At 49.3% G+C, this 24331-nt stretch overlaps 1 protein-coding gene across 3 annotated transcripts in view; it reads right to left on the reverse strand.

Moving 5' to 3' along the window:
* The window catches only part of LOC105481108 (erythrocyte membrane protein band 4.1 like 4B), a 150821-nt gene extending 140524 nt beyond the window's left edge, over positions 1 to 10297 (reverse strand). For all 3 annotated transcript variants that reach the window (XM_011740401.2, XM_071078125.1, XM_071078126.1), the window contains exon 1: positions 9864 to 10297. In XM_011740401.2, the coding sequence (XP_011738703.2) occupies positions 9864 to 10166 (303 nt within the window). In that variant the 5' untranslated portion in view covers positions 10167 to 10297. The remainder of the gene's footprint in view (positions 1 to 9863) is intronic.
* Positions 10298 to 24331: the final 14034 nt, after the last annotated feature.

The raw sequence follows: 24331 nt of genomic DNA on the forward strand, positions 1-24331 counted from the left end.
AATTCCGGCATATGCATGCAATGGAATAACTACAGAACAGTAAGAACTCTAGTCATCTTATTGACACGAATTCTCACAGACACAATATTAAAGGAAAAACTCATGTGTATACAGTTTACAAATCTGCAAAACCAACATGATATTGTTTAGGAAAAGGTATATATGCAGAAAACCTATAAAGAAAAGAAAGGGACGAAAGACAAACTTCAGGAGGGAGGGAGGGGAATGTGGCTGAGGCGGAGCATCTGGGGACTTTCACAGCATTGGTGATGGTCTTTGTTCCTAAGCTGGGTGGTGGGCACAAGGATGTTCATTGTGTTATTTTGCTAAAACTATTCATGTTATAGAGAGTCTTTTGTATTTATATTTCATCATTTAAAAATCTAAAGAATGTGCTGGACAGAGGGCTTGCCAACACTGAGCAACTCAGACAAAAATGTAAGGGGGAGAAAACTTGTCTGCCACACACCCCCAAACGAAGCCCAGACAGCCTTGGAAGATGATCAGCACGAAGCAGAAGAGTCCCGGGGAAGAGGTGTCAGAATCCAAGAATAAAACCACGAGGTGAGGGCTGGGGACATCCAAGTCTCCGGTGGCAGTGTCACAAGTGAATGGGTAGGACCGAGTTAAGACAGTCCAGACCTGCATAAACATCCACAGTCCATGAATGGATAAACTGTATGTGGTATACTCTTACGAGAGAACATTAACAAATACTGTAGGATTCCACTTCTATGGGGTACCTAGAGTAGCTAAATTCATAGACAAAAAAGTAGAATGGTGGTTGCCAGGAGTTGGGGGAAGTGAAAATAAGGAGTTAGGGTTTAATGGGGACCGAGTTTCAGTTTGGGAAGAAGAAAAACGTCTGGAGACCGGTGGTGGTGAAGGTTGCAAAACAGTGTGAATGTACATCATGCCACTTAACTGCATACACTTAAACACGGTTAAAATAGTAAATTTTATGTTATTTATATTAATACCACGATTTTCAAAAAATTCATAATTCAGGGTAGGTGCAGCTGAGCACGTGAGCAGGTAGAGCAAAGGAGATGCACGATCAGGCCGACTTCAACCCACCTGAGCGAATGCTAGGCTGCAGACAACACTCAGCTCATGAGACAGGCATGGAAAAGAAACCACAGAGCGGAGGGATGCCAGCTCTGCAGGCACCCGCTGAACCAGGCAGTTGGCATCCTCACAGCTGCAGGGCAGACCATTCCACCCGGGGGGAGCTGAGCTGGGTAACAAGGCAGCACCGGAAGATCCCACGGGCGGGACAGGACCCTTGGGATATCATCTTCCGGTTCTTAGCTTCAGGAAGAAAATGCTGGGCACTCAGCCAGCTATGACTTTGGGGAAAAGAACCTGCAAAAAATGCTGAGAAATGGTAGACAGAATCCAAATGCCAGAGATGCTGAAAGGCAAAGTGGTTCAGAAAAGACACGGGATTTTACTGCATGAAATTCTGACCTTCCCAGGGAGTTCTAAGAGAACACATACTCAACACAGGAAGGCTGGGTGTGCACAGCATAGGTTGAGGGGAAGAGCACTGGAAAATGAGTCAGGAAACCTAAATTCAATCTGGCTCTCCTGTACTTACTAGCAGAGTGGCCCGAGGCCATCTGCTCTCCAAGACCATCTGCAAAGGGGATGATAACGTGCACCTTCCCAGGCGGCAGCGATGAAGGGAAGCAACACCGATTCTGCACGCCTTGGAGACGGGGCTGCCTGACGCGTAAGTGATCAGGTGCTTTGCATATCAACCTCCAAGCCCCCAGAGACAGGTATTACTCACTCAAACCACATCACACACAGCACAGAATAAGGGTTGAATTTAAGTATTCTAGAATACGCACCAAACTGGTGAGAAGCCTGTCAAGAAATGTGGATGGGGAGGAGAAAAGAAAAAAATGTTTTAAAGGATATACACCACGCTTATAAACATGTATACAAAAGCACCAAGATGGAAAGGAACAAAGTGAAACCGACCAGTTGCTATGCAGCAGGATAGGAATAGGAAAATGTTTTTCTTTGAGATAATTTTAATGTAGTTCTATTAAGCACTTTTTAAAAACATCACCTACTTCTGATCTGAGTGTTGAATTATGGCCATCAAACCATTATGCACTCGAGTGAAATGACATTCAATTGAGTCTAACTAAAGAAGAAAATGTGATCCCAAGTGGCCTACAAAGGTGGAAACCCTTTGGGGGGCTCAGGGGTCTCCATCCAGCTCAGAACCTCTGGGGCAAGCTCAGAGCCTTCCCACCCCCCTCACCTAGCTGTGCTGTCAGAGACGTTCCCAGACCACAAATCAAGCTAGAGTCTGCCTTTACTAGCTACATGACCTTGGGCAAGTTTCTTAACCTGTCTGCTAAACCCTGATTCTTTCCTCTACAAATCAGGAATAATAACAGTAACCATCACCACAGTTTTTGTGAGGATTCAACAAGATAATCACCTAGGTGGGCTCCCGACATCATCTTCATTTCAAAGGGTACCCACTCACTCACTCCTTTCAGATCCAGGGACACAGCCAGAGCTCATCTGGCTCCCCTACCCCAAGTAACCTGGAGTCCAGGGATGGGGGCTTTTCTGACCTCCATCTTCCATGCGTTTGCACCTTCTGTTCCCTCCACCCAGATATAGCTGAACTCCTACACATCCTTTGGGACAAGTCCATTGTCACTCTGGGGATCAAACCTTCTCCAACTGCCTGGGTGTGGTGGCTCACACCTGTAATCCCAGAGCTTTGAGAGGCCGTGGTGGGAGGATCTCCTGAGGCCAGGAGTTCCAGGCCAGCCTGGGCAATATAGTGAGACCCCCAGTGTTACCAAAAAAAGAAAAAAAGAACCTTCTCTAACTCCAGCCCACAGTTCAGTTGCTCACCCCTGGCACCACCCCATGTTGGTTTATGGGCATCTGTTTACTCTGCCCCTCAAGACTGGGAGCTGAAGAAACACTATTCTCTCTCCAATACCCTCCCTCATGCTTATTGCAGTGTAAGTACTCAGTAAGCCTTTGCTAACTGAAGAAAACACACTGTGAGCAAACAAAAACATTTTGGAAAACAATTTAAAATAAACCAGAAATTAAAATCAAGTGGGACTAGTAAAATTAATCCAGCTCTAGAGAGAGGCCACGGAGGCTGCAGAAGGAGTGAGATTAGAGGGATTAGGGTTGGTGGGGGACACACCAGGGATGCTGCCAGGCTCCAGCCCCACTCTGCCAGATCAGCTCTGGCTGGCAGCAGAGTCATAGGCATCCTGGGCTGGCAGGAGTTGAGACCGCCTCATAGCAGGCACTCTCAGATGCAAGGGGATTCTGAGGTCACATCAACAAGACCTTTTAACCTGCCAGCAAGAGAAGGTAATTGTGGTGAGGAAGGTCAGAGTGCCAGGCAGCTTGCTTCCTACCAAGGCAGGGGCAACAGGCAGCACACAGCGCAGATGGCTAACCAGCACTGGGGGGCTCCCCACCCCAGCTAAGAGTCCCAGGAAATGTAGAGAGGAGGGCCAAGGGCCTCACCCTGAAGAGACACGAGCTCCAGGTCGAACATCCTTATTCAACTGTGTGAGGTCAGGAGGAGACACACTTCCATCAACCCATATAAGTTCATCATTTTAAAAACATGTTTACATCTAAACATAAAAAAAGCACAGATGAAAGGGCACCCCAATTTTAACAGTGCTTATCTAACGAAACTGTAGATGTTGTTCCAACCTTTCTGTATTTTCAAATGGGTCTTTGATGAACGCATTGTAAATGAGAAATGAAAGGAGAGCACACACACAAACCTGGGAAACACACCCAGATGAATCAGCAGCTGACCCTGCCCACAGGCAGCAGTCACGGGCTACAGGTGGAAACTGGAGTGCAGTTCCCACTGGAGGAGAAGGCTCCAGGCAGGGCAGAGAGGCCCGGGGAGGAGCCCACCCCCAGCTGGCCAAAGGGAGTCAAGCAGTGGGCAAGGATGGAACACGTGTTTTGAGGACAAATGGTAGGCGGAGGATTTCTGTGGTTGCCAGGCTGGATTTTTTATAAGTCCCCACGCAAGAATTTAAGGGAAGGCCCCACCCCCATCGACCTTCTGCTATTTCAAAATGAAACAGACCTGTGCCTTCATCCACTGCAGTGTACTAGGAACAGAATTCAATGAGATTATGCACGTGAAAGTGCTTAGCAAGTTAATATTTGTTCAGAGCCCTGTACCAGTGTAGGGTCATGTTACTGGCACTGGAGAGGCTGGGCTGCGGCCCCTTCCCCCTGCAGGCCAACCCCCGCCCCTTATTAACACTGACAAATCCGGCAAGTGTAGAAGGGCAGTTAGTGCTCTTGCTTGTATTGTGACACCCTCTTTGGGAAGGGTGTTCATTACCCCTCTCTCACCCCCCACCTCAGTCTTCCTTTTAAAACAAAGGAGGCGTTTCCAAAAATAACACAAACTCATGACCCACTAGATATCCAAGGCTTCATTCCAGGTCTGAGGGGGTGTGAGTGGGGTAAGCACTGGAAGGCCATCTTTAGCCAATACCTACCCTACAGGGGCAGAAAAAGCAAGCCACCCAGAGGCCTTGGATAAGCCAGGGTGCCCATGGCAGCCAGAGCCTTGGGAAAGGGTAGATATGGGAAGCTGTGGTCTCCGACCTCCTGCGGATCTCTTAATTCTTCCCAACCAGTGAAGAGTGAAGACAGCCCTATCTCAAACCTTCACCCTCCCTGACACACCCACCTGACTCCACCTGTGAGCTGCTCTACCATCACCCCCTTCTCCTAGCCAGGCCATCACCACCCCTTACCTGACAATTGCAATGGCATGACTGGTCTCCAGTCCCTCCTCTAGCCCTCCACTCCACTGTGACAAAAATGGGCTCCCTAAAGTACAGGTCAAACCCCAGCTCAAAGACTGCCAATCCCCCTACCACCCCTCGCCCCATTGCTACAGCAGTTTATAATGCATGGTGTAGCTGCCTCTGTTCTCACAGTTTTAGAGCCAGGGGTTTTCATTGGCTGTGAAGAGACCACCTGCATCAGAATTACCTGGAGTAACTTGTTAAAAGTTGAGCTTCCTGATATACTTAACCAAGAAATTGTGAGGGTGTGCTCTGGGAATTTTAATTGGAAGAAAAAAAGTCCCAGATGAACTTTGTGAACACTGAAGTTGGGATCATTTCCCACAGGGATCCAGTTTTTCCACTGTTTGGGAAAATCGGTTCTATTTCCAACTGCCAGGAATGTACCCCAACCCCCTTCCATGATCCTGTGTTAGGATGTGGGGTTAGTCTTCCCTCCCACTGCTGACCCTACGCTTGACACCTTCAGACGCTGACAATCAGGGTTCTCAAAGCAGCCCGTTCCAACTCTTTCACTAACTGACTGAAGGGAAGTCACTTTATAGCCACAGACCACAGTTTTCCAGTTTCTCCAATGGGCCGGGGAGGTGCTGTCCAGGGTCCCTTTCAACTCCAAAACAAGCCATATAACCTTTATGTTGTATCACATATGTTATGTCAGATCAGAGGTTTCAGTCCTAAAATTATAAAAACCTGCATTATCCTGTTTTTGCTGAAAAAACATCACTTCTCACATCCAAAGTGAAACTTTTAAAAAGCATTTCTCATACTACATCCAACTTCCAATTTCCACTAAAGAAGAGCCAAGCAATGGTTAGCCTGCCTGGCAAGCATTTTTTTTTTTTTTTTTTAATGTCTATTACTGGAAACTTCTTCAAATCTTTCCAGAGTCCAAAGTAGAGGAAGGAGAGGTTTCTAAGATTACAACCTACTAGCAACCTTTCAGCACTCTGTTGCACCTTGAGGCCTTCCCGTCACTGAATCCTCCCAACATCCCCATTTGAAAGATCAGGAAGTCAATGGCTCAGAGAGCTGAAATTGTCCAAAGCTGCAGAGCCAGGGTGTAATATGCAAAGGTAGATCTTCGAATTCTGAAATCCCCCATGTTTGCACTGGACCACAATGAGTCGATGTTGAGTTCCAGATGCAGGGAAGGCAACTGCACCACCAAATGCAACAATGGGCCATTCCTTCCAAAGCATGGCGGGAGTACTAACTGGCCGGCCACACGTCCTAACAGTTTTCCACACTGAGCACACAGGGCAACGGGAGGCAGGGCTGAGCAACAGCCACACGAGCAAAAGCGATGCCAGGGATTTAGTCAACAGAGAGCTAATATGAGTCAACAGTGGGTGCCGCTGCCAAGCACACTAATGGGATCTTCAGCTGCATTAATAGAAGGAAAGCGTCTAGGGCAGACTGAGGGAGGGAGCCCTGCCCTGCTCTGACCAGACCACACCTGAGGGTTGGGCAGGGCTGGGCTGGGCTAAGGAGAGGGAGGTGCTGTCCAAGGCACGGCCAGGGTTTCTGAAGGGGACTGGCTCAGGCTGGCACTCTGGTTGGTAGGGAGAGCAAGGGCTCATCTGGAAGCTGGGTTTGTACAGCAAGTCCACTTTAGACTGCATGTTACAGTTTTTTTTAAAAGATCCTTTTATTCACATTTTATTTTATCAAAGATTGAAAAGCTGCTGACTATCTATAGCAAAGATTAAGAACACCCAGGGGCCACGCACAGTGGCTCATGCCTGTAATCCCAACACTGTTAGGGGCTGAGGCAGGAGGATCGCTTGAGCCTACACGTTTGAGACCAGCCTGGGCAATATAGTGAGACCCCATGTCTATAAAAATAATTCTTTAATTAGCCTAGTGTAGTGGTGCACACCCATAGTCCCAGCTACTAGAGAGGCTGAGGTGGGAGGATCGATTGAGGCTAGGAGATCAAGACTGTAGTGAGCTGTGGTCACACCACTGCACTCCAGCCTGGATGAGACCCCATATCCAAAAAACAAAAACAAAAACAGAACACTCAGGGATGCTAGGTGACTCAACCTACCACTAGAGAAGGGGGCTCCAAGTCCTATCAGAAGAAACAATTGCAGCTGCTTTTCCCTTTATTATATATAACAATTGGCCCATGGCTTTGCCAAGGGACACTGGATCTGAGACCCTATAATCTCAAGTGTCAAAGTCTCCTGGAAGTCCTTCCAATTCCCCCATCCCATCCGGCCACAGCACCCTGTCTGGGTGTGCCTGTCATATCACTTAGCATCACCCAGAATAAAAGAAACCTGTTTTCACCTGAGTTTCCCAAGAGCCTCCAGGCCACATCTCATTCACCTTTGTGTCTGCAGCACAGAGCTCGGCACATGGGAGACGCCCAATAAATGCGGTCTGGACTGGACTGAGGTGCCACAGCACAGTCACACTGAGGGTGTTATTGTGTTCTGGACAATTTCAGAACACAAGCGTCCTAACTAGGGCTAATAAAAAGGTTTATGACAGCACATAGCCAACTTTTAGGAGGTTAAGCAAAGGAATTCTCAAGGCTAACGCTGCCTCAGGGTTTTAATTACAAAGGAGACACAGTTAGCCTGGCAACGTCTGTGGGTGCCTGAGAAGCCAGCTTGGGGTATCGCGGTCAAAGGTAAATCCTATCTTGCGACAAGCAGAAAGGCAACACCAGGGCCCAGGAAGCGGTAAAAATCCAGGAACACAAAAGAGAATAATGACAAGTGGGGCCAAATGCCAAAAAGGACAGTATAAAGAGTGAGCCCAGTGAAGTGGGTCTGAGGAGCAGCAAATGCTACAAACGCATTGGGGAGCTGGCTGCCTGGCATTAACCTCGTAACTCAGAATTAATTACAGGAACACACACTCAGATCTGGGAAGATGAATGTAGGAGACTGTGATGCAGTCCTAATATCTAATAAATCTTTAAATCGATGAGCTGTGCCCACTGGCAATTTTTCTTCATCTTTCCTACCTGAGAGCTCACGTGACACAAGCCAGCATTTGCTTTTTATCTGCCTGTGGACAGGGGGCATATACATGTGTGTGCGTGTGCATACATAAAATGTGGGCTTCACTAAGTCACATCATAAAGGAATCAAGAAATTTGCCATCCTAGGAATACCTGGGACGGGGGAATTCTTTTGTCAAGCAGCCTTTTATAAAGTGAAGAAACCTTTTAGGATGCAAATATCCCCTTCCCCCACCAGGCTCCAGTGAGGGCTACACTGGCTAGAATCAGTCAGCCTTCCTGTCCCAACCTGTTCATTTGTGTACCTGTTTGGGTCTATTCACCATGCACACCACTGAAGCCTGTCTCACGGAGCTGACAAGCAATACATTTTATAAACGAATCATCCCCAGGGAACAGATGAGAAAACCACAGGCAAGGAGCACTGTCAAACTTCCCAAGGATAGCATTCCTTTCCCAGATCCGAGATGCAAACTACGCCACATCCTCTCCTAACACAAGCTGCCCACTCCAGAGGCAGCCTGCTCCCCTCTCCTCCTCCCCGGCTCTTCAGGCCTCCTCTCTCAGCTGAATAAAGGCTGGAGAGCCTCATTCTTGGGGAGCAGTAACATTTTAATGCTATTTTAAAGGCAACAGCTCTAAGCACCCGAATGTTGGCTCCCTTTCCATCAATAAAAAGGCCCCAAAAGGGTATTTTCGTAGCAAAATGATACCTTATGGAGAGCACAAAGAACCACAAAAATAAAATTGCCATAAATTGAAACTGTCTCGAAATTCAACCTACACCGGGAAGCGTTAAACTCCAAGCCAGGCAGGCTCTGATTTTCCCATCTGAGACCCTTTTCACATGTTCCTAGTTCTCTCATGAAGTCCAAACATTTCTCGCACCCAGGAAGGCCTATATGCTTCCTTGGAAGTACGGGTATGTTATTTCTTCCCTTGACATCCTCGAGATGATCTAACATTCATCTAAAGCTCAATTACTGCTATGTCCTCAGTCACACCCAGAAATTCCCGAAGGCACCGTCTGCCGCAGCGCCGGGTGCACAGTGGGCGCCCAGTTAATGTGTGGTTTGATTTGATCTGATCTGGCCCCTTCAGCCAGGAAGACTCACTGGTAACTGGACGCCCTGCAGGGGACGACAGCGCCGGCCTAGCTCTCAGCTGGCGCGGGGCGGGGGTGCAACCACCTGTGGGCGGGTGCCCGGGACGCAGGCCCAGGTGCCGCCGTCCTGGGGTGCCCCGCCGACCCCACGCACGGTACCCGAGGGAGAAAGTCAGGCGCGCCTGGCCCCGTGGGCACCCCGGGGTCGACTCCCAGCGCCCCAGCAAGGGCTCTGTCGGTGCAAGGCGGACAGGTCCGAGAGAGCCGCCTGTAGAGTTAGCTCCCAAGTCACCCTACCCGCTGCGAGGCTGCGGGGCAGATGGGGCTCACGGAATGGGAGTAGGGTGTACCCAGAGGGGATCAGCAGAGAGCAGAAATGGTCTTCTAAACCCCCCCTCCCAAACTTGGGGCGCCTGCCGAGCAGCAGGCGAGGGGATCTCCTCTCTGCTGTCTCATCAAGGCCTGATGGCGAGATTAAGGGGGACAAGCTGGACACCCACGGACGGCCTCACATTGATTGGACATCTTCCACCCAACAACCCAGTATCAGGAAGACCCCTGCTGGAAGCTAGGGACGAAAGGGGCGCGCCGACCACCCGCGTCAGGGGGGCGGGGTCTCGGGACTTGGGGACCGTGTGTACTGGGGAGGGGGCGAGGCCCCAAGGACTAGGTGGGCGCCAGAGAAATCGGAACGCCGCGGCACAATGTGCCAAGGAGGGGGCGCGGGCCAAAGGTGGGGCCCCAGAAGAGACCGGGACTGGGTGGCCCAAGAAGAAACAGAGTTGAGGAGTGCTCGGAGAAGGGGATGGGGGAGGGGATCCCCAGGGAGGTGCAAGGGAAGAGCCCCCGAGGCCAGCACTGGGGGAGGGGGAGCTGCTCCCAGGGGCGCGAGGTGCCAGTGCCCCAGACCGGCCCCGTCACTCACCGGCAGGTCCACGCTCACTTCGGTCCCGTCGAGCAGGAAGACGCGGCAGTAGAGGGTGGCCTTGGCGGCGCCGGCGGCGGAGATGTGCACGGCCGCGCCGCCAGTAAGCAGGGGCCCGCCGCCCGCCGGGAACACGCTGCCCCCGGGCGCGGCGGGCAGCGCAGAGGAGGAGGCGGCGGCCGGGCCCCCCCGCAGCCCCCCGTCGCGCTCGTCCCCCAGCCCGGCGGCCCCGCGCCCCGCCGCGCCCCGCGCGTAGCGTTGCATGGAGCGGCGGCCAAAGGTCCGGCGCAGGAACCGCAGCATCCTGGCTGGGGGCGCCCCCTGCCTCCGCCCCCTGCGCCGCCGCTGCCGCTGCGCCGCCGCCCGGGAGCGCCCCGCGACGCCGTCAGTGCCCTCGGCCGCCCGCGCCGCCTCTCGCGGGCTACGGCCCGGGGCTAGCTCGGGCCGGGGCCGAGGCCAAGGCCGCGCTCCGGCCGCCTGCGGGGCGCGCCGGCCGGGCCAGCTCCGGCTGAGAGTGGCCGCAGGCGGGAGGGCGCGCTCGGGGCCGTCCCGCCGCCGCCGCCGCCGCCGCCGCCGCGCGCTCTCCCGGGCCGGCGGCCTGCGCAGGCTGCCGATGGGCTGCTCCCGACGGGCGGCTGCGGGCGGCCCAGGGGCTGCGGGGGGCGCAGGGGGCGGGCTGCGGGCTGCTCCCGCGCCGCGCGCCGGCCGAGGGCCAGCCGGAGCAGGGCGCCTGCGTGGTCCTGGCGCGCTCGCTCCCACTCGCCGCGCCGCGCCCGGGGCCCGAGGAGGCCCCGCCGAGCGCCCGCTCCCAAGGCGCCTTTTCCTGCGCCCGCAGCCCCCGCCTCCCACCTGGGAGGCTGCACCTCCAGCCGCCGCCGCCGCCGCCGCCGCCGCCGGGACTGCAGCACGCCCTCCTCCCTCGGGGCTGCGCCGGGTAATTGCAAGCTGGGTCTGTGCTGCCCCCTGCCGGCCCGAGCGCCCCCTGCTGCTGTAGGTGTGCTCACGTGTGTACACGTAGGTGAGCACACACGTGTTTCCGGCTCCCAGAGCCCTGGAGGCCCCGAGTACCCCCTTGCACCGATAGGAAAACAAGGCTGCGTGCCCTCTGGGAAGACTTGCCCCGGAGACCAGACAGAATAGCACTAAGTTTTCCCCCTTGGAAAAATAGCACTGTTTCCTCTTCTGGAATAGCAGAGGGGTGGACTAGGTAATCAACAAGGTAATCTACAAGGTCCTTGCTACTTAAGTTCTGTCAATTTAAGATCTCAGAGCTGGAAGGACTCTTTTAGTCATTCCAGTCCAGTGGACTCATTCCACATAAGGAAGTTGAGGCCCGGCGAGGAGAGGAAGTATTTTTCCAATATGCTACGCAGGAAAACATCTTTCCTCAAGATCTCAGATCCAGTATTGAGATAAAGGCTGCATAAATAAGAGAGAAGGCTAGTGAAGTTGAAAATTACTGAGAAGCAGAGTAGATCTGAGGCCCCGAGAATGAATAGTGTAGGACACACTGAGAATATCGGAGAGGGAAGGAATTGTTTCTAAGCAGTGCCCCTCCAGTATACAAGTTCAAGGTCCGCTTCGAGTGAAGAGGGTTGACTAGTGCTGCTAAATGAGGAATGTGGAAGAGGATGAAGCTGAAAGGAGGTCAGGCCTCTTGGGAAGAATAACACTACTATTTATCGTTCCCTTAATCTTGTGCCAAACACCGTGCTAAGCCCTTTCCATTCATTGTCTCACTTAATCCCCACAACAGCCTGGTTAGATAGACGTTCTTATCCCCATTGTACAGAGGAGGAAACTGAAGCTTAGAGAGCTTAAGAGACAGACTCCAGATTCCATGGTTAAGACCAGCTCTTTTACCCAGCTCCAAAGCTGTTGCTGCTAACCACTACCTCTGCTGCCAGGCAGGCAAGTGAAGATGTCTGAGATGCCTGGAAAAGGCAGTGACCACAGCAAAAAGGACAGACGAACATGAAGGAGTGCATTTAGCAGGCACTCTAAAACAGACATTTATTAAGGATCGGGCGCTGTCTTAGGTGATTTAATGGATGGAATTTTCATTAGTCCACACTCCAATCTTTCCAGGTATTCTATGTACCCCCAGTCACATAGGTGGAGTTCGGGTCCTAAGTAATATCCTTGTCCGAGGTCTCAGAGCTCTTGAGTGGCAGCAGCCAGTATCCTCACTCATTGTCTGATGTTCCTTTTATAATACTACGGAGGTCTCCCATGTGACAGTGTTCTCTGAGAGGGCATCTACAATCGGCCTTCAGATACCCAATCTGCTCCTCTCCCTCCACTCCACCCCAGACTGTATCTAATAGAATACAGCCGCAAGCTGATGTTCACAGGTAGCCCAATTCTGCTTACTGGTTTCTAAGGATAGCCCATTTCCTACTATATAGCCCAGGAGTGCTGTGGCACACTGACTAATAGCCACCCAAAGATGTCCACAGACCAATTGCTAGAATCTGTGAATATGTCCCTTTATGTGGCCAAAAAGACTTTGTGATTAAGTTAAGAAGTTTGAAGTAGGGAGATTATCTTGTATTAATGTAATCATGAGGGTCCTTATAAGAGGGAAGCAGGAGGGTCAGAGTCAGAGAAGGTGTCACAACAATGGCAGCAGAAGTCAGCATAACGGTACCAGGAGACAAGGAATTTGGGTAGCTGAAAGAAGCTAGAAAAGATAAGGAACAAATTGACCCTTAGAGATTCCAGAAGGAATGCAACCCTGTCTCTAAAAAAAAAAAAAAAAAAAAAAAAAAACATTAGCCACACATGGTGGCACAATCCTGTGTTTCCAGCTGCTGCTTGGAAGGCTGAGGCAGGAGGATTGCTTGAGCCCAGAAGTTTGAAGTTGCAGTGCACTGCATTGCACCAAAGTCATGCTACTGCACTCCAGCTAGGGCGACAGAATGAGACTCTGTTTCAAAAAAGATGAATAATACTAGTTTGGTACATTATGGATTTCAAACTCCTCTACTCCCATAATCTCCTTTGTAAGTCTCATAGTGCCATCCCTCTCCTAGTAGGTATCATTCAGGTTTGTGATTTATCCATGATCATTCTCTCCCACTAGACTCTAAGCTACATGAGGACAAGGGTTTTTCATCTCCCTCCCTTGCTCGCTCCCTCCCTCGCTCCCTCCCTCGCTTGCTTCCTTCCTTCCTTCCTTCCTTCCTTCCTTCCTTCCTTCCTTCCTTCCTTCCTTCCTTCCTTCCTTCCTTCCTTCCTTCCTTCCTTCCTTCCTTTTGAGACAGGGTCTTGCTCTGTCCCCCAGGCTGGAGTGCAGTACTGCAATCATGGCTCACTGCAACCTCAATCTTCCAGGCTCAGGCAATCCTCCACCTCAGCCTCCTGAGTAAATGGGACCACAGGTTCTTGCCATCACACTCAGCTAATTTTTTGTAGAGATGGGGTTTCACCACATTGCCCATACTGGAGGACTTTTTCTTATTCATCATTATATCCCCGCCCAGCACCTAGCCTGCTGCCTGATAAGTAGTAGGCAGTCAATAAATGTTTGTAGCAAGATCTCATTTCATCTTCATAACAGCCCTATGGGGTAGATACTGTTATTGCCTTTTAGAGATGGGGAAAATGAAGATTGGAATGGAGCCTCTCACATTCATGTCTCCTAACTCAAGATGCCATGTGCTACTGGCAATACTGTGTCATCGTGAATCACACTGGAACTCCAGATTGCTTTAGTTTTACCTCTACCTCCTGTGTCAGGCACTGTCACCTCATGGTCTCATTCCATCCTCATCACAATAGTGATTTAAGCACTACTCTCTCCACCACACAGGAAAAACCAAGGCTCAGGCATTCCTTTGACTACATTTTATGTCAAGTTTCAACCTTAGAATTTCAATATTTGATGAGTAAGTTTGCATTTTGTCTGTTCACAGTATTATGAACTTTGTGAATTGCTACTTAAGTTCTGTCAATTTAAAATCTCAGAGCTGGAAGGACTCTTTGTCATTCCAGTCCAGTGGACTCATTCCACATAAGGAAGTTGAGGCCCGGCGAGGAGAGGAAGTATTTTTCCAATATGCTACGCAGGAAAAAACCTTTCCTCAAGATCTCAGGTCCAGTATTGAGATAAAGGCTGCATAAATAACAGAGAAGGCTAGTGAAGCTGAAAATTACTGAGAAGCAGAGTAGATCTGAGGCCCCGAAAATGAATAGTGTAGATATAATTCTTGCTCTTTCTTAATCTTTGTCTTTCGAACCTAAAGTTCCCTATTCTTATTATCTGAACTCTATAACCAGCCCTTCAAAGATTTTAATTGCTCCTTCTTGGACTTCTTTTATGCCCAGTGTGAATGGGCCAGAGCTGCACGTATCTTCTGTTTATCAATGCATTGCTCTTTTATGGGCTTTTTGACTTCAAATGGTTATTCAGAACCCCCAGTGCTATGGCCTGAATGTCTGTATCCCCCAAAAATGCATATGCTGAAATCCCAACCCCCAGGGAGTAGAAGGTGGGGGTTTATTAGGTCATGAAGACAGAGCCCTTAGGAATGGAATTTGTGCCCTTATGAAAGAGCGTAGTGACTGATGCCTGTAATCCCAGCACTTCAGGAGGCTGGTGGGGAGGATAGCTTGAGCTCAGGAGTTGGGGCCTAACCTGGATGACATAGTGAGACCCCATCTCTAAAAAATTTTTAAAAAATAAGAGACTGCAGAGGCTAGTCCAAAGGTAGAGAGTTATCTCAGTTGAGTGTTCATAGTCAGTTACAGATCAAACTCCTGTTCCACTCTTTCTCCCCTTCTCACTGCTGCACTTGACTAATCTTTAAAAAGAAAAGAGAGAGAGAGAGAGAGACCCCAGAAACTCCTTGCCACTTCCACCATGTGAGGGCACAGTGAGAAGGTACCCTCTATGAACCAGGAAACAGGCCCTCACCAAGCTCTGAATCTGTCAGCAACTTGGTGTTGGATTTCCCAGCCTCCAGAACGATAAGAAATAATTTCTGTTGTTTATAATACAAGTTCATGGTATTCTGTTAGAATAGCTTGAAGGAATAAGACACCCAGAATTTCTCCTGCCTTTCTGTCTGGAACTATCTTGGGGCAAAGTTCTCAGCAAACAGTCTACATTAACTTCTAGATCCTTTTCTTGGTCATAAGCTGTAGCTTGACTTCGGTAGTCTGATAGGCATCTATTGGAATTTGATTGCTAGAATCACCTTCTTGCCTTCTTGTTAGAGCTCAATTGCCACCTCTTCGCCCACTTCCTCCAGGAGAACTTTCCATTATCCTTCTCATCACTACTCAGTTTTTTGTCATCAACAAACCTTGGAGAGTTCCTTATGCACTCCCTTCCTCCACAGTAACTTTACATGTTAATTAAACAGCCCTCAGCCCTGTCTCTAAGGAACTCCTTTTCAGAAATGTGCCATTTGTCTCTATCCCTTGTTTCCTGGCTCATTTCCTAGACTCAACAAAATCGTGCCCTCATTTTGTTGGGCTCCATTTTTTTTTCCCCATAGAGCAGGATTACACTTTAATGTATGTTCCTATTTATTCCCTTATAAATGTATTCTTTTAATAAACATTTATTGAGAACTTACTATGTGCCACAAAGCCATCCCTACTGCCATAGGTGTTTAATGTCAGCTTAACCTTCCTCTATCATTTCACAAAGATAATAGCTATCGTTAATTAAAGACCATATAATAGGCAGCTGTGGTTTCTGCCAGGCTGGCATCCATTTTCTTTCTTTTGGTTACAGAGCATGGGCTACTTTGTGTAGCCATTTCACCTAGGCCTAACAGTCTAGGTGAAGCTGACCCCGCACTGTGCCACAGGTGTGGACACATGATCAGGCCTGGCCAATCAGAAAATTGCATTTCCCAAAGACCTGCTACTGGCTCAAGAATGGACAATAACCCATGCCAGGCCAATGAAGGTCAGCCCTTTAACTCTGGCTGAAATTCTTGGGACTAGGCCATTTCTTTCCATTGGAATTGGAGAATGAAAAGTGTGTAAGCCTGGAACTGCCTGCCGAAGACCGACTTTGACATAATTTGGAGAAAGCCTGAGGAAGACACCAACACAAACAGAAGCAGAGTTAAGACATGGAGAGACATAGAGGACAAGTTGATTTTGACTACCTGGATTCAGCCATTCCTAAAGCCAGACCTACCTCCTGGAATTTACAACTTCAAGAGAATTAGAATGGTTGTTCAGGTCCCAGATCTTCTCTTTGTTCTCTTGTTCTCTTTCTTGAGTACAGGACATAAACATTATTTTGAATAGGTGCTCACTTTATTTATTATTTAAAGGACTCATCTCCAGGCAAATAATTAGAATGCAATGCTTATCACTGAATTGTACAGAAATAAATGGACAATTAATGAGTCATCTAAGCTTTTAGATCCAGAAGTGGCAATCATGGAAGGACTCTTTGGTGACTACAACTGAGTCCCAAATTTACATTCTTAGCTAATCCTTTCTCTCTGCTCCAGATGGAATTTCTGACTTCCTCCTCAACATCTAATCCCTAGTTCTCCATTCCAAACATCCACTATCTGGTCTTCCATTGAGACCCCAGGAGATCAGTATCTGGAGAGAAACAGGAGTGTCTACTCCTTACCTGATGGCAGCCTTAGCATGGGTTCCTATCTGAGGACCCATTTCTTCCCCAGAGGATGTGCATCCTGGTTTGGGAAACACATGTGGCTCTGATAAAATAATCCTAATTTCCATATGGAAGATGCATACAGAGAGTGGAAGGGGGGTACTTATTATAGCACTTGCCCACCCTGCCGCTTCGATCCCCATTATTACTTACCTTTGGATTGCCCATGCCATGAGCCTTCTTCCTGGACATCCCTGATGTGCTTGCCTGTCCCTTACTCTCTTTTAGCCAACGGCTTTACCTTTGTTCTTCTCTGTTTGATGGACGAAAATCAGTCCTGTCCTATAGAACTTCCTGCAATGATAGAAACACTTTACATCTGTTCTACCCAATATGGCAGCCACTAGCCACATGGGACCATTGCACACTTGAAAGATGGCTAGTGAGACTGAAGAACTAAATATTTAATTTTATTTCACTTAAATTTAAATTCACAAAATTTAAATTTAAAGAATCTCATGTAACTAGTGACTACCATACTGTACAATGCAGGACTACACATCACTCCCACCCCCTCACATATAATTGGGTTCCTCTCCCTTGCCCCTGTCCAATCCCCTTGGGAAGGTCTAGTTCCAACTTTTGCCCTGTCGTAGACTGCTGACACTAACTTTCCCATGCCTGGCCAAATCACAAGCTATGACACCTCCAATCCTTTTTGCCATCAAATCAAAAACCCAGCTCCTGCCAAGCTGGTCAAAACCAAGGTAAATTGTTCTTTCAGGGAAAGCCCTTGGCAGCTGGGCTGCTGCTGGTGGTGGAATGTGCTGTTGAAATCCTGCTGCCACTCAGAGCTCACCATGGAAGCAGCATTCCAAAGTAGGGGTCCTGTGACTCACCTGTGTTAACATTACACAACCAAGATACAGGAACCACAGACACAAAAGGAACCCTCCCCATATCCTCCTTCTCTTTTGGGAGACTTCAAGTCCTGGTTCAAGCCAAGGAAAGAAAATCTGGAGAAGAATGTCATGAGTAGAATCAGAGCCTTGCCAGTGAAGTGTTGATAGGAGTGAGAGCCACGAGGGGCCTCTGAAGTGAGCCAGCTGGCCTGAAGCTAGTGATCCTGGTGGTCTTGAGGAAGGTACAGTGGTGCAAGGAAGGAATGGACTTATATGGGCTTAACAGAAAATAGACGCAGGGCAATACAGATGGTAGATCCTGACCATCATTTTAGAAATTTAGCATCAGACCAGGTATAGTCATTCATGCCCATAATCCCACTGCTTTCGGAGGCTATGGCAGGAGGGTTGCTTGAGTCAAGGAGTTCAAGACCAGCCTGGGCAACATAGCAAGATCCTGTCACTACAAAAAATTTTTTTAATTAATGTGGCATGGTGGCATGTGCCTGTAGTCCCAGCTACTCAGGAGGCTGAGGTGGGAGGACTGCTTGACCGCAGGAAGTTGAGGCTGCAGTGAGCTATAATTATACCACTATACTCCAGCCTGGGCAACAGAGCAAGATTTTGTCTTTAAGAAAAGAAAGTTTAGCATCAAAGGGAGGCAGCAAGGTGTCTCTGAAAGAAAGAACATGGGGAGGCACAGTCGTTCATGCCTGTAATCCCAGCTACTTGGGAGGCCAAGGCAGGAGGATCACTCTTGGAGGGCACATCTTTCAGGGGTTACTCATTAACTACAAGGAAAGTCCTTAGTTTTGTCATTTCACTCTCATCCTAAATTCTAAGTTATTGCCATTCTTTGGACACCCTGAGATGCCCTTCCGGTCTTGATATGCAAAATCCATCCCCCTCAAAAATATTTTTCCATCTTCCCACCTGCAAACTCTTATTTACCCTTCAGAACCCAGGTCAGCCTCCTTTGTGAAGCCCTTTCGGACTGTCTGGACAGACGTGGTCATTTCTATTCTCTGTCCTCTCACAGCGCCATATGCACACTCATCTCCTCTGCTTCACAGATGGCAGCCCCTCGGTGCTAAAGGGTGGCAGAGCTTCCTGCTGACAGACAATGGCAGCGTGGACTAGAGTGGAGGACAGTGGACAGGACTGACAGGAAATGAGGAGGGAACTCCACAGGATGCGGTGATGGGACTGTGGGTGGTGTGGGAGGCTAGTGTCAGGTGACTCCTGGGTTTCTGGCTGTTAAGTCTCCCTCCCTCCCAAACTGAGAGCTCCTGGAAGGTGGAAGCATGTCTTGTTTACTTCTTCATCCCCTGCAGACCTGGGTGAGGGAATTCCTTCAACACTGGGGCAAGACCTGTCTAGGCAACACAGTGAGACCCTTAGCATAGGTCTCAAATAAAAATAAAAATAACTTAAAAAAAAAAAAGACATGGGACTGAATTCTAATCTGACATTCACTTTTCTCATCTGTAAAATGGGCAAATACTACTCACCTCAAAATTTCATTACTGTATGACATTCACTATATGACAAAACATAACTGATGCATAAAAAACTTTACAAACTGTAAAATCATATAACAATATAAGAATGGAAGAAGGAAACATGGAGTAGCTAAAAGGGGTAAGGGGATTAGATAAAGGTTTTAGGGGCATGGTTCTTTTTATTTTCTTTTTTTTCTTTTTTGAGACAGAGTCTCACTCTGTTGCCCAGGCTGGAGTGCAGTGGCTCAATCTTGACTCACTGCAACCTCCACCTCCCAGGCTCAAACGACTCTCCTGCCTCAGCCTCCTGAGTAGCTGGGACTACAGGCATGCACCACCATGCCTGGCTAATTTTTTTGTATTTTTAGTAGAGACAGGGTTTCACTAAGCTGGCCAGGTTGGTCTTGAACTCCTGACCTCAAGTGATCCAACCACCTCAACCTCCCAAAATGCTGGTGTTCCAGATGTGAACCGCCGCACCTGGCTGGGGCATGGTTCTTATTTTAATATGGAGGAGGCTGATGTACATAAGGAGCAAAAAAAAAAGAAAAGAAAAAAAAAAAGGAAGAAGCCTGTGGAGAGGGAGAGACCAAAGGGATGAGGAGCAGCAGAGAACAAAGAGGAGGTTTACGGAGAAGGAATACATGGCATTTTCTTTCTTTTCTTTTAACTGGTGATTTCTGCTTTAGATAGATGGCATTTTCTGAAGCTGGAGGGAAGATGAGGCCGGGAAGCTGGGAGGAGCTGAGAATTGACAAATGCTTATCAAAGGCGCTCTGCTTTTCATTCCCAAGGGAATAATAAAAAGGATAGCACCTCTTTATGCTGTGCAGAGATTTATGGTTTATTAAGTGCTGTCACACACATTACCACATTTAATTACTCTTTATGACAACCCTGGCAGGGAGGTGTTTTATCCCCGGTTTATACCGAGGAAACTAGGGCTCAGAGAAGTCCTGGGACATGCCCCAGGTGACACAGCTGGGAAGCAGCAGTGCGGGCTGCGATGGATCGGAACCCCTGGATCCCACAGCTGTTTGGCTGGGCCTCCTTCCCTCACTGAAGTCCTCTTCAAACTGAAACCTGGCCCTGCCCGGCGGCCACATGGGCTCCCGCCCTGACTGACTCACTGGGAGGGGGCCCCTGTTCTGAACTCCTCAGAGCCAGTTTCTGACCTTGATGTCTCCACCCTCTCTTCAATTCCTGCTCTGAGATACCCTCACTCCCTTCATCTTGCCCTCCCCCAGGCCTTTTTTCTCTTTTGATTAAGCTGTTAGAAATGAAGGCAGGCATTTTGATGATAGTAAGATGGGGTCCACGACAGGACCATCCTGCTCTGCCACTCCCCATTCCGCCCGTGGGATTCTCAAGGGACCAGATGCCACCGACCATAGCAACAGGATACAGGCCGCACTTTGTTATCTGCGGGGCCTGCCCAGGGCTCAGGGCTCTCCACTAAGACTGGAATGGAGCCTGAGGCCATCTGCAGGCCTAACAGGGTTTCTGCTTCTGCCCGATCCCTCTTGTGAGAGGTGTTTCCTCCTTCTGTTCAGTAGCAGACTCGATGGAGAAGCAAAGGCGAGTGTGTTTAGGTGTGGGTGGAAGGAGGAGAAGGCCACATTCTTGTGTGTCAGGTTTTTTTTTTACACTCAGTGACCCTACTTGCAAGTAAACTTGGCCTAACCGTTGTCCTGGAACCTGACCAATCAGATTAGCTTTCCCTGCTCTGAAGAGCTGAGGAAGGAGACTTGCTCAGTGTGGGGAGTTGGGCAGGACCTCTCTGCCCATTATAGCAGTTGAAGCTAGAAACATCCATCTCTTCCTCTCCTTCACCACCCAACATCTACACCCCCAATCCCCAAACTTGTCCGCAGCCATCCCTCGGGCCCCTGGACCACTGCACCGGCCTCCTCCTGCAGCCTCTCTGAAGCACCCAGGACAACCTTCCTGAAAGGGAGATGTACCCTGTAGTTCCCCTAGTGACAATCTTGCAGCATGACTGATGACAAGGGACGCCAGCAAAAATGACACAGAGTTCTAGGAGTCTGAAAGGGGCCCTGGGTGGTCTTTGTTGCCTAAATGGACAAATTTCACTTAAAAGATTTATAGATCAGGCCGGGCGTGGTGGCCCACACCTGTAATCCCAGCACTTTGGGAGGCCGAGGTGGGTGGATCACGAGGTCAGGAGTTCGAGACCAGCTTTACCAACATGGTGAAACCCTGTCTCTACTAAAAATACAAAAATTAGCCAGCATGGTGGTTTGTGCCTGTAATTCCAGCTACTCAGGAGGCTGAGGCAGAAGAATCGCTTGAACCCAGGAGGAGGAGGTCACAGTGAGCCGAGATTGCACCACTGCACTCCAGCCTAGGCGACAGAGTGAGATTCCATCTCAAAAAAGGATTTGTAGGCTGGGGAGACTGAACTTTTTTTTTTTTCCCTTTTCTTTTTTTTTTTTTTTTTTTTTTTGAGATAGGGTCTTGCTCTGTTGCCCAGCCGGAGTGCAGTGGCATGATCATGGCTCACTGCAACCTCCACTTCCCGGCTCAAGCAATCCTCCTGAGTAGCTGGGACTACAGGCGCACACCATCATGCCCAGTTAACTTTTGTGTCTTTTTTGGTGGAGACAGGGTTTCCCTACGTACTGGTCTTGAACTCCTAGGTTCAAGCGATCTACCTCCTCAGCCCCACAAACTATTAGGATTACAGATGTGAGCCAGCACGGCTGGCCACTGAACAAATTTTAAAACAGAACTCCCCCTCACTCTTGGAGGGCACATCTTTCAGGGGTTACTCATTAACTATAGGGAAAGTCCTTGGTTTTGTCATTTCACTCCCATCCTAAATTCTAAGTTATTGCCATTCTTTGGACACCCTGAGATGCCCTTCCGGTCTTGATATGCAAAATCCATCCCCTTCAAAAATATTTTTCCATCTTCCCACCTGCAAACTCTTATTTACCCTTCAGAACCCAGGTCAGCCTCCTTTGTGAAGCCCTTTCGGACTGTCTGGACAGACGTGGTCATTTCCATTCTCTGTCCTCTCACAGCGCCATATGCACACTCATCTCCTCTGCTTCACAGATGGCAGCCCCTCGGTGCTAAAGGGTGGCAGAGCTTCCTGCTGACAGACAATGGCAGCGTGGACTAGAGTGGAGGACAGTGGACAGGACTGACAGGAAATGAGGAGGGAACTCCACAGGATGCGGTGATGGGACTGTGGGTGGTGTGGGAGGCTAGTGTCAGGTGACTCCTGGGTTTCTGGCTGTTGAGTCTCCCTCCCTCCCAAACTGAGAGCTCCTGGAAGGTGGAAGCATGTCTGTTTACTTCTTCATCCCCTGCAGACCTGGGTGAGGGAATTCCTTCAACACTGGGGCAGGCCTGAACCTGCTAGAAAGTAGTATCAGTGAGTCCAGCCAGGAGGGTTTGGGGAATACAGGCAGACAATTAAGCCAGGCCTGGCAAGGGGTAGTGAATGCTGTGTTCTAGAACTTTCATTACAAGTTGCCTCCTGTTGTTGGCTGTCAGCTTCTAACCTGCTCCCCCACCTCCCACCACCCTCTTTCTATAGGTGAGCCAATGCCCAGTGGACACCAGAAAGTCTGAGGTTTGACCAAGCACTGTCTCACGTCTCTAATCCTAGTGCTTTGGGAGGCCCAGGTAGGCGGGCCCTTTGAAGCTAGGAGTTCAAAGTGAGACCCCATCTCTACAAAAAATTTTTTTTTAATTAGCGGGATACGGTGGCACATGACTATAGTCCCAGATACTCAGGAGGTTGATGAGGGAGGATTGCTTGAGCCCAGGATTTCGAGTCTGCAGTGAGGTATGATCACACCCATACTAGCCCAGGTGACAGAGTGAGACTCTGTCTCAAACAAACAAACAAAAAAGTGGTCAGGCGCAGTGGCTGACCCCTGTAATCCCAGCACTTTGGGAGGCCAAGGCAGGTGGATCACCTGAGGTCAAGAATTCAAGACCAGCCTGGCCAACATGGTGAAATCCTGTCTCTACTAAAAATACAAAAATTAGCCAGGCATGGTGGCTGGCGCCCATAATCCCAACTACTCGGGAGGCTGAGGCAGGAGAATCACTTGAACCCAGAGGGTGGAGGTTGCAGTGAGTGGAGATTACGCCACTGCACTCCAGCCTGGGCAACAGAGAGAGACTCTGTTCCCAGCCCCCCCAAAAAAGTCTGAGGTTTGAAAAACTATCTTTGAGATCTAATTCTACCCATGCCCACCACCCTTGACCTTAGTTAAGTCACTTCTCTGTGGGCCTTCATGCCCTGGTAGAGCTCTACCCCCCAACCCTGCACCCTGCAACCCTTCACACACGCGTGCGCGCGCACACACACACACATACACACACAGAGTGGATGGCACATATAGCTAGCTGTTCATTACATAGCCATGGTCACCACGAGAGAGTGGACATCAGACAATCTAGTCCAGAAGCATTGTCCGGAGGTGGCATTTGAATCCTGGCTGTGTCACTTCTTGGCTGTGTGACCTTGGGCACAGAATTTGAGTCCTCACACCTTAGTTTCTCATCTGTTACAAGGCCATAATAATAGTAGTGACCTCCTAGGTCTGTTGTAGGGAGTGAACCATGTAAAGTACGTCAACTCTGACGGGTAAGTACCCAATAAGCGTGAATTGTTATTGTTCACATTAGTGGTCATGTTATTATCGATAATTTTACTTCCACTAAAAAAACAGAAACTTTCTGGGTCAGAGCCTGGCTAGCCTGGCAGGGGGCCCAGGGAGGAAAGGGGCCCCAAACCTCGGGCAGGAGGGTAGCAGTAAGGTCAGCAACCCAGAGCCTTTGGTCTGGGAGTTGGCAAGGACCGTGCAGAAGAGCTGTGGGTCGGTGGGGGTGGTGGTGGGTGGGGAGAGAGAGAAAGCAAGCTTTGGCTGTGGCCAGGGAACAAGCTCCCAGGGAACAGAAAGTCTGCAAACCGGTCTGGGCAGTCCCAGAGCCAGGCTGGGTTAGCTGGTACAGGCTGGCATCTGGCAGGGAGAAGGCTGCCCATAGTACAACTGCCCTTGGGCACTGCCCGAGACCTCCTCTCCTGCCTAGGAAGCACTGTCAGAGACTCTCCAGGCCTGGCCTATGACAGCCCTTCCGGGTCTGAGAGAGAAAGGCTGCTTTAGGGAAATCTGGGGCATACACTCTACTACTAAAAGCCATACCACACCACTTAAAGTCCAACAGAGCTGAATTTCAAACCCCACTCCTACAAGTGTAACAACATCATTCAATGGCCATAGTCTTTTCAATAAGTGGTGCTGGGAAAAACTGGATATCCACATACAAAAGAGTGAAGTTGGACCCTTACCTTCTATCATATAAAAAATTAACTCAAAATAGATCAAAGACATAAACCTAAGAACTAATGCTATAAAACTCTTAGAAGAAAATATAGGGGAAAATCTGGAAAATCTTCATGACATTTAATTTGACAGTAATTTA

Source organism: Macaca nemestrina, chromosome 14 (assembly GCF_043159975.1).
Source record: "Macaca nemestrina isolate mMacNem1 chromosome 14, mMacNem.hap1, whole genome shotgun sequence".
Classification (NCBI taxonomy): domain Eukaryota; kingdom Metazoa; phylum Chordata; class Mammalia; order Primates; family Cercopithecidae; genus Macaca; species Macaca nemestrina.